This window comes from Centropristis striata, chromosome 18 (assembly GCF_030273125.1).
Source record: "Centropristis striata isolate RG_2023a ecotype Rhode Island chromosome 18, C.striata_1.0, whole genome shotgun sequence".
Taxonomy (NCBI): Eukaryota; Metazoa; Chordata; class Actinopteri; order Perciformes; family Serranidae; genus Centropristis; species Centropristis striata.
The window spans coordinates 26,190,915-26,205,092 of NC_081534.1; the positions used below are offsets into that span (position 1 = coordinate 26,190,915).

The 14,178-nt window shown below is 38.0% G+C and overlaps 1 protein-coding gene across 1 annotated transcript; it reads left to right on the forward strand.

Moving 5' to 3' along the window:
- Positions 1–959: 959 nt before the first annotated feature.
- Positions 960–13,153, forward strand: lrp11 (low density lipoprotein receptor-related protein 11). Its single transcript, XM_059356141.1, has 9 exons — positions 960–1,742; positions 3,459–3,616; positions 6,348–6,489; positions 7,301–7,426; positions 7,551–7,754; positions 10,972–11,139; positions 11,248–11,304; positions 11,386–11,478; positions 12,162–13,153. Exons 1-9 carry the CDS (start codon positions 1,187–1,189, stop codon positions 12,314–12,316), a joined length of 1,659 nt encoding a protein of 552 aa, XP_059212124.1. The 5' UTR covers positions 960–1,186; the 3' UTR covers positions 12,317–13,153.
- The last annotated feature ends 1,025 nt before the right edge of the window (positions 13,154–14,178 follow it).

Here is a 14,178-nt window from a genome sequence, read left to right on the forward strand (position 1 = left end):
CTATACAAAATATTGACAAATATAAAATGCTTATATTCTCCATATACATTTTAAGTTAGATTTCCATTTTCAAGTCGCAAATCATCATAATGTTTTTCATATATATTACCTTTGCAAAATGTCACTGCACAAAAGCAGTATAAGGCTAACAATGGTACCTTAAAAGGTGTTGTGGTATGATAATAAACTGATTAATAAAGATGTAAAGCCGAAAAATATAGGAAACTATTTGAGATAAGAAGTACCTCAATTTTTGTCCTGAAACTTTATTTTATTTCAAAACATTTCAAAGTAAAATATCATACTCACCTAAACTATGGTAAAAAACAAAATACAGGAAAATAAAAAAATAAAAACAACTAAACAATAAGGTCAGTGCTAATATACATACGAACTAAAGCCAAAATATTTAAAAGCTATAGTAATAAAATGTAAAATGAATAAACATTATTGATATTGAATGATATTATTATTATTATTATTATTATTATTATTATTATTATTATTATTATTATTATTAATAATAATAATAATAATAAGAAGAAGAAGAAGAAGAAGAAGAAGAATTACTATTATTAATAATAATAATTGTTTAAAACTGGCAGAAATTATAAAATGTAACAACATAACAGGCATAACTATTGTTTCGAAGTGCATTATATCGTAGTATGGGGTAAAATAATGTTATATAAATATATATGTATATATAGAAAAATAAAGGGGGAAAAGAGCAATCTTAATCATTTGTATGGACTCGAAATATTACCTAATTTCAGTCATAAATGTGTGCCAAGTTTTGCGTGTCTATCTCGGTCTATTTAAAAAAGCAAACAGCAGCAGAAAGTGGACAGAGGGAGGTAAACAGAGCTACAGGTGTGTCTGCTCTCCACACGCCATATTTGTCATCACTGTGAGTGACGTCAGTGGATTCTACTGAGCAGCCCGACTCTCTGGTCTCGCGGTCGACTCCCCCCTCACCATGACAACAGCATTTATCTAGCATCGTCAGCAGACTGACCGTTAGCTCCTCCGCTCAGGATTGAACAACCAATATTGTGTAAAATATCGTGTTTTCATGAATATAACGGAGATATATTTGATGTAGGAGGGCTTTCTCTGCTGTGTGGATGCGTGGGAGACCAGCCGGAGGCAGAAGAGGAAGACGCCGTTTATCTGCGTGAACAACATGGCTCTCCTTCAGCATCCCCGGCTGCTGCTGCTGTTGACCGCGGTGACACTTATCGACACTCGGTCTTTGCCGATATCGGATTTAAAATCAAGAATATCAGGCGTGGAGGACCTGCTGGAGGAATTCCGCAAGCAGCTCCAGCAGGACCAGACAGGGTACAGGGCAGGCGATGTGATTGACTCCTGCGTGGGCGACTTCAACGCCGTCGGGGAGCGCATCATCCGAGCCAAGGCCTCCATCGAGCAGGGGGCCAGCTTCCTGTCCGCCCCGGCCACGGTGTACACCTGGAAGGACTGCCTGCACGCCTGCTGCTCCCAGCCTCACTGCACCGTGGCGGTGGTCCAGCAGGACCTGAGGCAGCCCGGGGACAGTCTCAGCTGCTACCTGTTCAACTGCACCTACAGGAATAAAAACGTGTGCTCCTTCGCCCCGCAGCAGGGCTTCACCACGTACAGCCGGACCGCCAACACAACGGAGGGACACCTCCCTGTTTCTCCCGGCGGCTCAGCCAGGAGGCCCGGGGAAGGACATCCCGATGAGGAGGGCACACAAGGTGGGAGATGCTGGCACAGATCACAGGCTTACAAGTCAGGGTTTATACTGATGTTTGAAATCCTTGAAAATGCTTACATTTTAATGTTTTATTTTCAAGGTTTGAAAAGTGCTTGGATTTTGGATATAGTGCTTGAAAATGCTTGAAATTAGTACTGTATTTCTCTTGCAATCTGACTATAGATAATCAATGTTCAATGAAAAAAATGAATTGAATATTGAGATTAGCAAACTGTACTTTTGGTTGTTAAAAGTGTAAAACCATCGCTGTCGGTATGGTTGAGTGAAATTACCCCTTTTAGCATGTAAGTCCTCATCTAAAACATGCAACTTACAACCGTTGTGAGGTCCTGGAAAAGCTTGAAAATGGACCTTGGAAGTCCTTGAAAAGTGCTTGAATTTGACCACTCAAAAAGTGTATGAACCTTGACAAGTTATACACAACCTGTATAATTAAAATATCACTGCATAACTGATTGTGATCAACATTGTTTTGTGCATGCAGTGTGATGACACAAATAAAATCCTGCAGGGCCCCTTGTTTAAGTAAAACACTGTTCATCAAAATTAAATACAACTTGGAAAGGAGTTAAATATAAAGGTTTCAAAATTTTCTCTTAATTAACATGCAGATTATATAGAAAAATAACTCTTTGGGATGATTTGGGATTTGAAAAATAAGTCAGCAACATTAAGTGATGATTTGTTATGTACTTTTCTGGTCTACTGTGTCTTCGTATCAGTCACTGATGCGCATTTAGTTATTGTGTAAGGCCATAATTGAAAAGCGTATAAACTATTACTCTACAGAACAGAAACAGGAGTGTGAGGTATAATCTAACAAACCCCAGAAGTAATTTCTGTTTCCTTTTCCTTAAGGTTTGGGCAGAGATTGGTACAAAAAACTGTATTATGTGTAAGAAAACCTTATCAAGATCTGTCAAAGTCATAATGGTTATTTTTAGCCCTCTAGCAGTATACCAAGTTTACCATCAGCTTTCTCCCCTTCATCTCTGTATGTTAAGGTTGGCAACTAAACTGCTACTAATCATGATAAGGCAGGCAGGGCGGGTTAATGATTTGCTTCTTAGGTTCTAGCTTGTGACCAGCAGCAGGTGTTTTTATTTCTCACTTTATTTACAAGGGATTGGCTTCAAATTAAGGAAAGTCGACATGGTAGTGCAGTTGCAGAAGTGGTTAGTGGTTTAGTTGAATAATAATTTAAGCAATTTTTAAGAAAAATACTAATTATTGTCTTGTTTCAGCGTCTCCAAAGTGAGGACATGGTGCTTTTTCTGAGTTTCATATAGATTTTTAACCGAATATCTGTGATTCTCTGTGAGATAATCACATTTATCGTTGAGATTATCTTTGGGTTTTGGACTGTTAGTCAGAAAAATCAAGACATCAGCGTGTCCTTAGCTTTTAGCAACTGGTCACAGGCACTTTTCACTATTTACTGACAATTAATAGACCAAACAATTAATAGACATTGAAAGTAATCATTAGTCGCAGCCCTAAATAACAAAAATGTTATATTCAAAGACATATCTGTATTTCTAATCATCTTACAGTAATACAGTGTTAAGAACACATTTCATGTCTTAACCTCCATTAAAATAAAACATGAATGTGACAATAAAGAGTAAAATTGAAATAGAGTAGATATGTAGTACACATCTACTTTATTATCATGGTTTTCCTGTATGTTTTGCAGATGTGGATGAGCCTCCTCGCAGTGACGCTGGACAGGATGTGGTGATCCAGCTGCCCACAGACTGGGCCGTCCTGGATGGACGGGACAGCGTGGACGACCACAGGATCGACCACTATGAATGGACTCTTGTTAAGGGGGACACAGCCATCAATATGAAGGTCAGAGAAAACTACTACTGAAGACATCTTGTAGCAAAACGATCAAATGCAGTTTGATTTGAGTGCTCCTTGTCAGAGTGAATTAAGAAAATATACCGAAATAGCTCTATTGTTCTGTCTTCTCCCAGGTATCAGATGATTCTTCCATTTTCATTTGCAGTATGAATAGTCACTAATCGCCCTCACAGACACCAGAGTCAAATTGCTTGTTTGCATTTGTAAAGTCAACAGGGCGGCTTGTGGCCAGAGCTTCATAATTCCACGCTGTACCAACAGAGATAAGAGTTTATTGCGTTCAAACTTGCCTCAAGGACAGCAGCATTGTTCGAGCCTTTCCAATGTTCACAGCCTTAGAGGCAACATGAGGAGCGTCTGAGTACAATGTGTCCTTCTATTTACATAAATACACTTTACACTCAGTTCATCCGAGGTCAATTTTCAACATTTCCTGCCTTACCAGAGCAGTTAGTTATTTCACAACCAGATCTGTGGTTTATCCTGAGTAGCTACAGACATTGTGTTTTGGAAACACACGTTGCTACCAAGGTTATTACAGTTAACGAAAACTAACAAAATAACGAAAAGTAAAATTGAAAAAACATTTTTGTTAACTAAAATAAAATAAAAACAAGAGTTTTTTTTAAAAAAAAACGATAACTAACTGAAACTGTATTGTGTGGTTACAAAACTAACTAAAATTATAGTGAAAATGTCCTTTGTTTTCGTCTTTGTCAACTTTTTTCATACGTAATTCAGTGTTTCTATTTCAACATGCAGGAACACATGGTAAATATGTTTACTGAGACTGGGATGTCTATACACTTCAACCAAAATACAAAACACCCCGAACTGTAAGAGTTAATAACCTTATTGGGGCTAAGATGGATAAACCAAAGGAAATGAAGGCACATACCCATTACAAAAAAACTAAAACTAATAAAAACTAAACTAAAGTTAAGCATTTTCAAAAAATAAAAACTAAACTAAAACTAGCAAACTCACTCTAAAAACTAACTGAATTTGAAAACAAAAATTCACAACGAAATTAAAACTAAAACTAATGAAAAATCCAAAACTATTATAACCCTAGTTGCTACTGAGTGTTTTGAATTAGATTGAGTGATGTGACAATATATACCTTAAGATGATATCAGTTTTTCTGCCTTTAGGGATTTTATCCAACCCTTCAGTACCACAAGGTTTATTAGGTCAGTGTGGGAAATTATGTAAATCAATAATCAGGACTGTTTTATGGCCGTTTATGTTATTGCCTCAATGTAATGAAGTATTTTGATTTTCCTGCTATTTATTTTGCTTAATTACCCACAAAAAACATTCTTTGCTGGTTATTTTGCCCATTAACACACTTAAAATGGATTTCCAGAAAAGTTATATTGTGATATAACTATAACATATATATAACTATAATATATTCATATTTCAAATGGTTAAGTTTTTATGTTTTTGCCCATTTTGCCTTAATTAGGTCCCTAGGCCACAAGGGCACCCTTAAAATCTTTTAGTTTTTTTATTGATTAGGAGAAGGGAGGCATGATATTGGATTTTTGCAAACACATTGTGGTCGATTGCCAATGCCAGTTTATTCACATATCTTTTTCCACCTAATTGCAGAGAACATCAAGTCTTTCCTGTAGTGCAATTAGCACATTATTATTCCCACTCTTATTGTGAAGACCCTCAGGCAGATGCAGACATAAAATACAATAGTTAGGTTCAACTTAGGTTACATCTAATAAACAAAAAAGCCATATTTATTTTTATCTAACATCTCAAACAAAACTGTAAAATTCATCCTAATTCAGCAGTCTTGGACGATGCTCTCGCCAAGATTTGTAAGTAAATAATGTAAAATATGTCCAGACGGATCATGTGAAAGTAATTGCTCCACACCACAGTTATATTTGTTGCTCCATCATCAGTCTTCATGAGTCTTATTGGCAAAAATGTTCATTTCTGGCCAATTCCAATATTGCATCAAAAAGCTTTTATCTGCCGACAGCAATAAAAAATGGTGATGACGAATTATGCCAATATTAAATTATAGAATTAAGAGTCACAAACAGAAATCCTTTCCCCTTAGTCTTGGCAGCGGACATATCTTGAATCACCATCGCAGAAGTTGTTATTGAATTTAAAAATTATATTTTTCCCAAGCTTGTAAAGTTTAAAAAAACGAACATTGCTGAAATCAGATTTAGAACCCACAACTAACTTCTGCTTGTGTAGGAGCTGAATGTGTTTGGTTGAGTTTGATGTGTGGTGTAATTCACTCAATGTATATGTGGGGTCGCTATGCTGTTACCTGGGTAGCTCAGGTGTATATGAGGTGATTGTTCACTCTTTGTGCAGGGTTTGACCCGGAAGGGCAAACGTTTTTTTGACCGCCGCTGTAGCGCTGTAATGCTGTAGATCATCATGCCGGTATTTTGTTTGTATGTTTTTTCTTGTTTACATGGCACGGCAATAAACGCACAGTGTTGTGGAACAGCATGAACATCTATTCAATGCGGTATGAGAGCATCAGCCGAGGCGAGGCGTGTCAACCAGGTTATTCCGGGACTCAAATACCTCAGTAACTCAGTATAAGACTGAGCTCCTATGATAGCTGGTATTTTTACGAGAGACAAACTTCAAAGGTCTGAAGATTCCAATTTGTGCATCTATGATTTATTCAACTCTGGTTATTTTTGAACATTGTTGATTCTTGAAGGCGACTCACCCAGGGCTGCTGAAGATCAGCGGTCTGCAGGAGGGAGTCTACTCCTTCCAGATGACCGTCACAGACACAGCGGGCCAGAAGAGCTCTGACAACGTCTCTGTCACTGTGCTGGCACCAAAACACCAAGCAGAAGGTAAAGTTCTCCAAAACATTTATCCTTGTTGTGTTTTTTGTTGTGAGCTCCTTTAAGGTTACTGTTAACTTTTAAGAGGTGCTTGTGTGAAATATTGATGGCTCTTCTTTCACATTAATGCAGGGGTGTCAAACTCTGGCCCGCGGGCCAAATTTGGCCCGCAGTGTAATTTTATTTGGCCCGCGAGCCAATATCAAATTATTATATTATTATTGTACTATAAAAGCTGACCCGCCGGTATTATACGGCGCATGTAGCGCTAATACTAGATTTATTATTGTTATTTTATTTTTAAATGTATTAACCTGTTGAAAAACTTTATTTTGATATTTAAATCAGAAGGATGCAAATAGAAAAGAGGCATACGATTTTTTTTTATTTTTTATTTAATAAATTAATGACATTGATGTGTTTTTTATTTGAAATTTGATTTTGCATGTCTGCACTATTTAGTTATATATTGTATGTTTATAAGCGTTGCTGGTTACATATTTAATGTTAAAGCAAAACATGTTTGGTATATATTAAAAGGTTTATTTTTTCAATGTTGGCCCGCAATTTTATTCAAGTTTAAATTTTGGCCCATTGTGTATTTGAGTTTGACACCCCTGCATTAATGAGTCTTTTAACAGCCAAAAGTCTCTGAAATGTGTTTATATCAACCACTTTAAATGGCAGCACTTTTGATTCTACAACTTTAGAGAATATATGCAGTAATTTCCCAATATTTCAAGTAATTTAAAGCTGGCTTTTTGTGGTTACAGTGCATGGCTGTTACAAGATGAATAGCTGTAACTTTCTGTGTCCACAGTGTGCACAGGTCACTGTTCGAAGTACCAGTTCCGGTGTGATGACGGTTGCTGTATTGACATCACCTACGCTTGTGATGGGAAGCAACATTGTTCAGACCGCTCTGATGAAGACTTCTGCCCAAAATGTAAGAAATGCATGTTTTTTTTTTCTTTATAATCTCTTTTATTAAATGACTGCAAGGATGAAACGTAAGCAAACACATGTAGCGCTTCCCACCATTAATTTGTTTTTTTCTGTTATTTCTTTAGTTGACAGCAACAGGAAGTCAGTGACCCACGCCTCTGATCTGTCAAGCCCTCATCGGCCTGTAGCGCAGACAGACGAGGCAGAGGACGACGTCATGCTCCGGAGTGGGCAAAGGAATACCGTACAGAGCATTGTACCACCTCAGGACAGGAGCAAGACTGTTCCTCCACAAAGTCCCAGTCAGCAGGAGGATTCAGCCAGTCAAGGTATTGTAATATTTCTGTTTGTTTATTCTCACTTTTAGGGGATTAGATACCTGCACCAAAACACTCGTAGAGTGGTTAGGGCTGTTTGATATGACCAAAAACTTTCAAAGAGCCTATTTTTATAAACTCCACACTCCATCTTAGCAAAACAGAGCCTTTGTGGTCCGCTCCAGCTTCAGTCATAGTGCAAGGATCAGAACATGTAAAGAATTGTCCATATGATGTAAACATTGCCGCAGTGCAGTTAAACTGCTAGTTTTTCAACATTAAAATGGAGACAATATGAAAAAGAAATGGTTTCAAAACTAAGTGTTGTTTTTTTTAATCTTTGAAATATTTACACTTTACACACAACATATTAGTATCATATGATGCTAGAATATATACTAGGCTATCTTGCTGGGAAGAATGCTACAAAGCTAAGCTAAATTTTGGTTAGGAAAAACTAACATGGACATTTTTAAAGTGGTTCCTTGACCTTTGACCTCAAGAAATTTGAATGAAAATAGGTCCCCCCTTTTCAGAAAAAGATCAAGTTTTGGTCTTCAGATGAAAAAAAAGAGCTATTAAAGACATTTATTCACAACAAACTGTGCGAATAATTAGTTAATTATTTTAATCGATTGACAGTCTTAAGAAAAATATATATGATAGACATTTTTATGTTATTTTGATGATATATAGTATCTTACCATGCCCTAAGTGCAGTGATACGAAATAGTTCCAGACAGTTGGCTGGGAATCCACAATCATTTCTTTTACTTCAGTTATATCCTGTGAAATGTTTGCTCCACAATATTATCCTTCATCACTGTGTCATTAATGCAGCATCCCTTTGTAAAAAAGCAGAGAGTGTTTTTTCATATGTGACTGGACTGAAGCAGATGGAGCCCCTGTAGGCAGCCATTGACTCATAGTACTGAGCTCAAAATTCTGGCAAAGCCACAGGGCCACTCAGCATTCCCTGGGAAAGCAGTTCTTTGCCTGCGTCCCCTCTGAGTGCTGGAACAAAGCCCCTCTGTCCCTGCCGCCATCTGATCCCTGAATCAGGCTGAGACTGACCAAAAAAGGGCCTCTCCCTCCCTTGGTATTTTACTGCAGGTATTACATTCTCAGGAGTCTTTTCTTCATGTCACCAATGCTCACTCCCATGTCTAAATGCTTGGCTAACTAGTCTTTGTTTATGAGAGAGAGAGGAGAAGTCAGGTGGAATGGCATCAATAATACTTTGACCTTTGCTCTCGGTTGGTTCTTATTGTTGTTGATGGGAATACATTCGCTGTGTTTGAAATCACATGCCATCTGTATCTGCCTACAAAATGAATGATTCACAAATGTAAAGCAACATTACCTCTTCCACTCAAGGTTCAAGTTCAATGTATTGCCATATAGTGTAAACACAATTGGATTTTTTTTACAGCCAGTCATGCATGGATGTGGTTGACAGAAAGGACATACAAGGCAAGGCAAGACATGATATGACAAGACGATTGATAAGTGCTGTAAGTCAGTGGTTCCCAACCTTTTTCTTGAGGGACCCACATTTTTACCATTGTAAACTTTGGCGACCCCCCCATTGTCCATTGATTCTATGAAGCCAAACTCAATCTGACTTTCATGGTACCCTCTCTTTTTCTTTTTGAGATATTCAGCATTTTCGTCTCCCTGACGCTTCGCCATTTTTTCCATTAGCTCTGTGTTTCTGTTGTTAGGCGAGGTTACCGCTAGGAGAGGTTACCGCTAGGTGAGGTTACCGCTAGGTGAGGTCACCTGTGTATACTGCAGGAGGAATGTTACACATGTCCTTATTCTCGCTATATAGCCTTTATTTTTAAACTTTTCTATAGTGATTTTTCTATTTGAATAAATGAATAAACGTTTAATGTAGCCCTTATTTTATTGTTTTTATCCCACTAATGAATTAAATGCTGACTCATCTATATTTAACACATTAGATTTATTAAATCCCTTAAAATCAAGAGGGCTTCGCGACCCCCCGTGGTCGGGCCCCCCCTGTTGGGAATCACTGCTGTAAGTGATAATACTGATACTGATAAATAACAAAGTGCAAACAGTGCATTCAGTCCTGGTGGGATATTATGTTGAGCAGCCTGGCGGACGCGGGGAAAAAGCTCAGGGTTTTTGCAGTTCTTGGGAGCTGTAGCCTTCTTCTGGAAGGGAGCATTTGGAACATGGCAAAACCCGGATGTGAGGGGTCTGCCATGGTTTTTCTTGCCCTTTTCACAGTCCCGGTGTTGTGTAGGGACTCTAGGGAGGGTAGAGAGGTGCCGATCACCCCCTCAGCCGAGTGGATCACCCGCTGCAGCTTGGCCTTGTCCTTGGCTGTTGCAGCAGGGAACCATGTGATAATTGATTGTGTTATGATGGATTCGATGATGGCAGTGTAGAACACTCAATTTATTATTATTATTATTATTATTATTATTTTAAGACAAGTGAACATCATTAAATATTGCAGTGTTCAATTCAGTAGATTATATATGTGAACGCCCACACTTTTCCTCTTAGCTGTACCCTACTCACCATTATTGGTGATTATTTTACCAAAATGTAACCTTGCAGTCTGCCAGAATCCGACAGGTTCTCATTCCTCTTTTCCAAAAATCTTAACCATCTCAATAATCATCATAATGTATTGTGTGTAGTATGTATCTTATTATGAGGACTTTCATGTACATTCTATTCTCTGACATTTTTACTATGTGGTGGAATCAGAATCTTCTTATCCTCCGTTGTATTCTGACATTATTTGTATTGTGTGTAATATTGTGTAGTAATGTAATATTTATATCTAATTTTCTACATTAGAATCAAAGTTGCTTTTGCCTATCATTTTTGGGGAATTTGAACCTGTTGGATTCTTTGCTAGTCAAATCTGCACCGGATTGTTTAAAGACACACCTGATGGTAATCAAGCACGGGGCAGATTTGATGAAGCAACAGGCGAAACACGTAGCTCTCTCCTTTTTTTAGGATGTAACCCGTTTTAGAGTAATGTTAATTCTAGTTTTCTTGTTAGCGCTGCAGGTTTGATTTTAGTTTTAGTTTTAGTTTAGTTTTTTGATATACTGCTATTGACAAAAATGCAGTATTTTACCTTTGCCCTCAAGTCTAAATATGTGTAAAATCAAATTGTCAAGAGTAAATTAGATTTGAGTGTGTCTGACTGTCTCTGTCTCTGTCTCTGTCTCTGTAGATCCATGTGCTGCGGCGCCAGTTGTCGGACCCTGTAAAGCCGCTTTTCCACGCTGGTACTACGACCAAAATGCAGGAGCATGCAAACACTTCCTGTATGGCGGATGCCAGGGCAACCACAACAACTTCCTCCAGGAATCTGACTGTGTCAGTGAATGTATACAAAAAAGTGAGAATCTGTTTCATGCCCCTATCTTTTTTATATCAAATTTAATCTAATAATTGCAACAACATAAAACTACTTTAATTTTATTTTTATTCCTGATGAATCTTTTAGGTCCAGCGTTCAAGCCAGCAACTGTAGCTCCTCCAATCACCAAACAGACTGAGATAGGTAAAGCCAGAGTGTATTTCAATGAAACTTTATTAACATAACTGTTTCTAGATCTAACTTGTATGTGCACTTTTCTTAAAGCTGCCCCTAAGGTCTCCCAGAGCCAATCAGAAAACGACCTCCCCGTCTCCAAACCGTTTCCAGTACTAGGAGGTCATCCAGGACCGGAGTCAGGTATGACCAGACATGAGAGTTTTAGGCCGCGTTCAGACTGCCAGCCAAAATCAGATTTTTAGCCCATCCAGATTGGAACTGGATGGCTCTTTTGAAGTCTGAACAGTCACAAATCACATGAAATCCGATTTTTGCAAACCGGATCGAAACCACCTTCGGGAGGTAGTTTCAGATCGCATTTGGACAGATGCGTCTCAGTCTGAACCGCTCCAAACACTCGCGTAGCGCCGGCAGCGCGGAGACGAGGTGTCCACCGGCAGCCGCGCCCGACTCATGCGGCCCGACGGGGGCGTCCATCCGCCCGGTTTCTCCCCTGGTGCGTCTGAGATGTTCTTCACCTCTACTGGACAGTGATAAGGCCAATATACTGAGGAGACCTGCCTCCATCATGTTTGTTGTTGTTGTTCTTGTTGCTGTCGCAATTATATGACGTGTGACGACGTCAGACGCTCTGACGCCGTTACTATGGCAACCTGTCAGATCAGTCAATAATGTGGCCCAGTCTGAACAGAGCCATATCCGATTTGGACACTTGTTAAAAACAGTGTGGACAGTCAGCCCTAAAAATCGGTTTTGAGTAGGAATCTGATTTGAATCAGATTCGCCTGCAGTCTGAACATCGCCTTAGTTCTCTTGTTGTAGTTTTATGTTCTTCCTAATTTCCTATTTGTTTCCTCCTGAAGGTGCGATCCTCCCTCTGGCTCTCGGCCTCATCATCACCGCCCTGCTGCTGCTCATGATCGGCTGTCGTCTCAGACTTGTTCGACACAAGATGAAGAAAGCCCGTCCTCTCACCACGGAGGAGTCAGATTACCTCATCAACGGCATGTACCTGTAGCCACACAGCCAGGGGCAGCAAACACAAGAGATCTGAGAAACATGGGCGAGCCTGAGCCAGGACTTATTCAATTTGCACTCTAAGTTTCTTGCAGCCCGGTGTCTGTAATCTGTCCTCACTTCAGGGTGGAAACATCCCAACCCTCTGCTGTCATGAACGTTTCTGATCATCAACACACTAAACCCCTCTGACTGGTAAATCCGCTGCTGACATGCTGCCTTTAAAGCCACTGACACATACTCAGATGCTTGTGAATTCATACATATATGTTGTTTTAAGAAAATATCATTGTGTCCAATGAAGAGTTGATATTCCTTGTTTAATACTGATATACAGCTACCTACGTTCCCCTAATGACTTCTGAGATACATACAGTACAAGAGACTGTTTTTCCCCTTTATTACAGTGAATTTTATTACTAAAAAATAAGTTGCTTTGATGCCAAACATTTTTGTTTTCTGTCCCCACTAGTGCAACACAAAAATATTGTTGTATTTTGTGCCACTAGGTGGCGCTAATGTGGCATGTTTGTGTTGTACATTTTACTTAATTTGCCTGAAGGGAAGAAGTGTTACTCATTGGAGTGCCTGTTGTAGTGCACTTTTCTTTTCTTTTTTTGACTGAGTAGGAATCAGCACCAAATTATTTGAAAGTATTTCTCTGGATCATATAAAGCCATAGCAAATTATATCCATCCGAATCAATTATTGTCTCAATTTTGGTGCCTATTTTTATTTACTAAGCAAACTTATGTGGAGTATATAATATATTTGAGCACATGTATTCCCTTAAAGTGCTGTCTTTCATGTGAGATTAAAGTTTATTATAAATCAAAAATCACTGGTGCAATCTGTTGACAAAGTTACACTGAGAACGAGGTCATTCATAAATTTTAAAGACTAAGGGGGTTGACACTGCAGAAATACACACAAATTATACTAAGTTTTCAATCAAAATCAATATTTTTCTCTTAAATCCTACTATTAGACCAAAAACAAGGAATTCAGTATTTTTCCTGCCAAAATGATATTCCTAGCAGAATTAAATGAAATAGAGTTTACAAAATGTAAATGTGAAAATCATTTTTAAAAAGCTATTACAAAAAATTTTTGGGTGGCTAGTCACACATTTGTGTTTCAAGGGTATTGTTGTAATCGGCTTAAAGTAAAGTGGAAAAATGGACAAAGTTGTTGGCTTAAAGTAATGAATAAACGGTTAAATTATTAGCATACAATTATGGATAAACAGTAGAAATAGTTTTAGCTATTGTATGCACCAGGACCATGCTAACTAGGTGGTAAGTAAAAAGGAAGTCATTTAAAAAAGTGTCAGTTATTTTCAATTAAACACTTTAAATACATAATAGCAATTATTACTACTTTCTTAAATTGCTGATGAAGAAAATATGATCTAAGGATGTTAGTGTTGTTATTCAGCATCCCACAAGATGTCAAAATGTAGTCCAAACTTCAGATGGCAGCACAGCACCTGTTCAGTAATCTCCCTGATATGAAACACCTGTTAGGTGGATGGATTATCTTAACACATTTGTACTCAAAACTTGAGGGATAAAAGCATTTTGTGTGCTTAGGAAGTCTTAGATGTTTATTGAACTTGTGAAAAATAAGAACGAGCGTATATGTTTTTATTCAGTGTATTATTATTGTCAATTACTTGATAGTATAGAAGGTTGTGGCAGGCTTATTCTTTGAATGAAATGACAAAATGCAATTAAAAACTATAGTGATTTAAATTATTTAAAATAAGAATGTATCACTTCTCCATCAAATATAGCATTAAAATGTGTACTGTTTTAATTTATTAGACCATATCCTTCACATACAATAAAAAAAAACATTTTT

Excerpts from the sequence above, each read along its gene's own strand:
- lrp11 (XM_059356141.1), top strand. The coding sequence starts at position 1,187 with ATGGCTCTCCTTCAGCATCCCCGGCTGCTGCTGCTGTTGACCGCGGTG. Across the intron at positions 6,490-7,300 it reads ACCAAAACACCAAGCAGAAG|TGTGCACAGGTCACTGTTCG; the intron begins GTAAAGTTCTCC and ends CTGTGTCCACAG. Across the intron at positions 11,479-12,161 it reads TCATCCAGGACCGGAGTCAG|GTGCGATCCTCCCTCTGGCT; the intron begins GTATGACCAGAC and ends TTCCTCCTGAAG.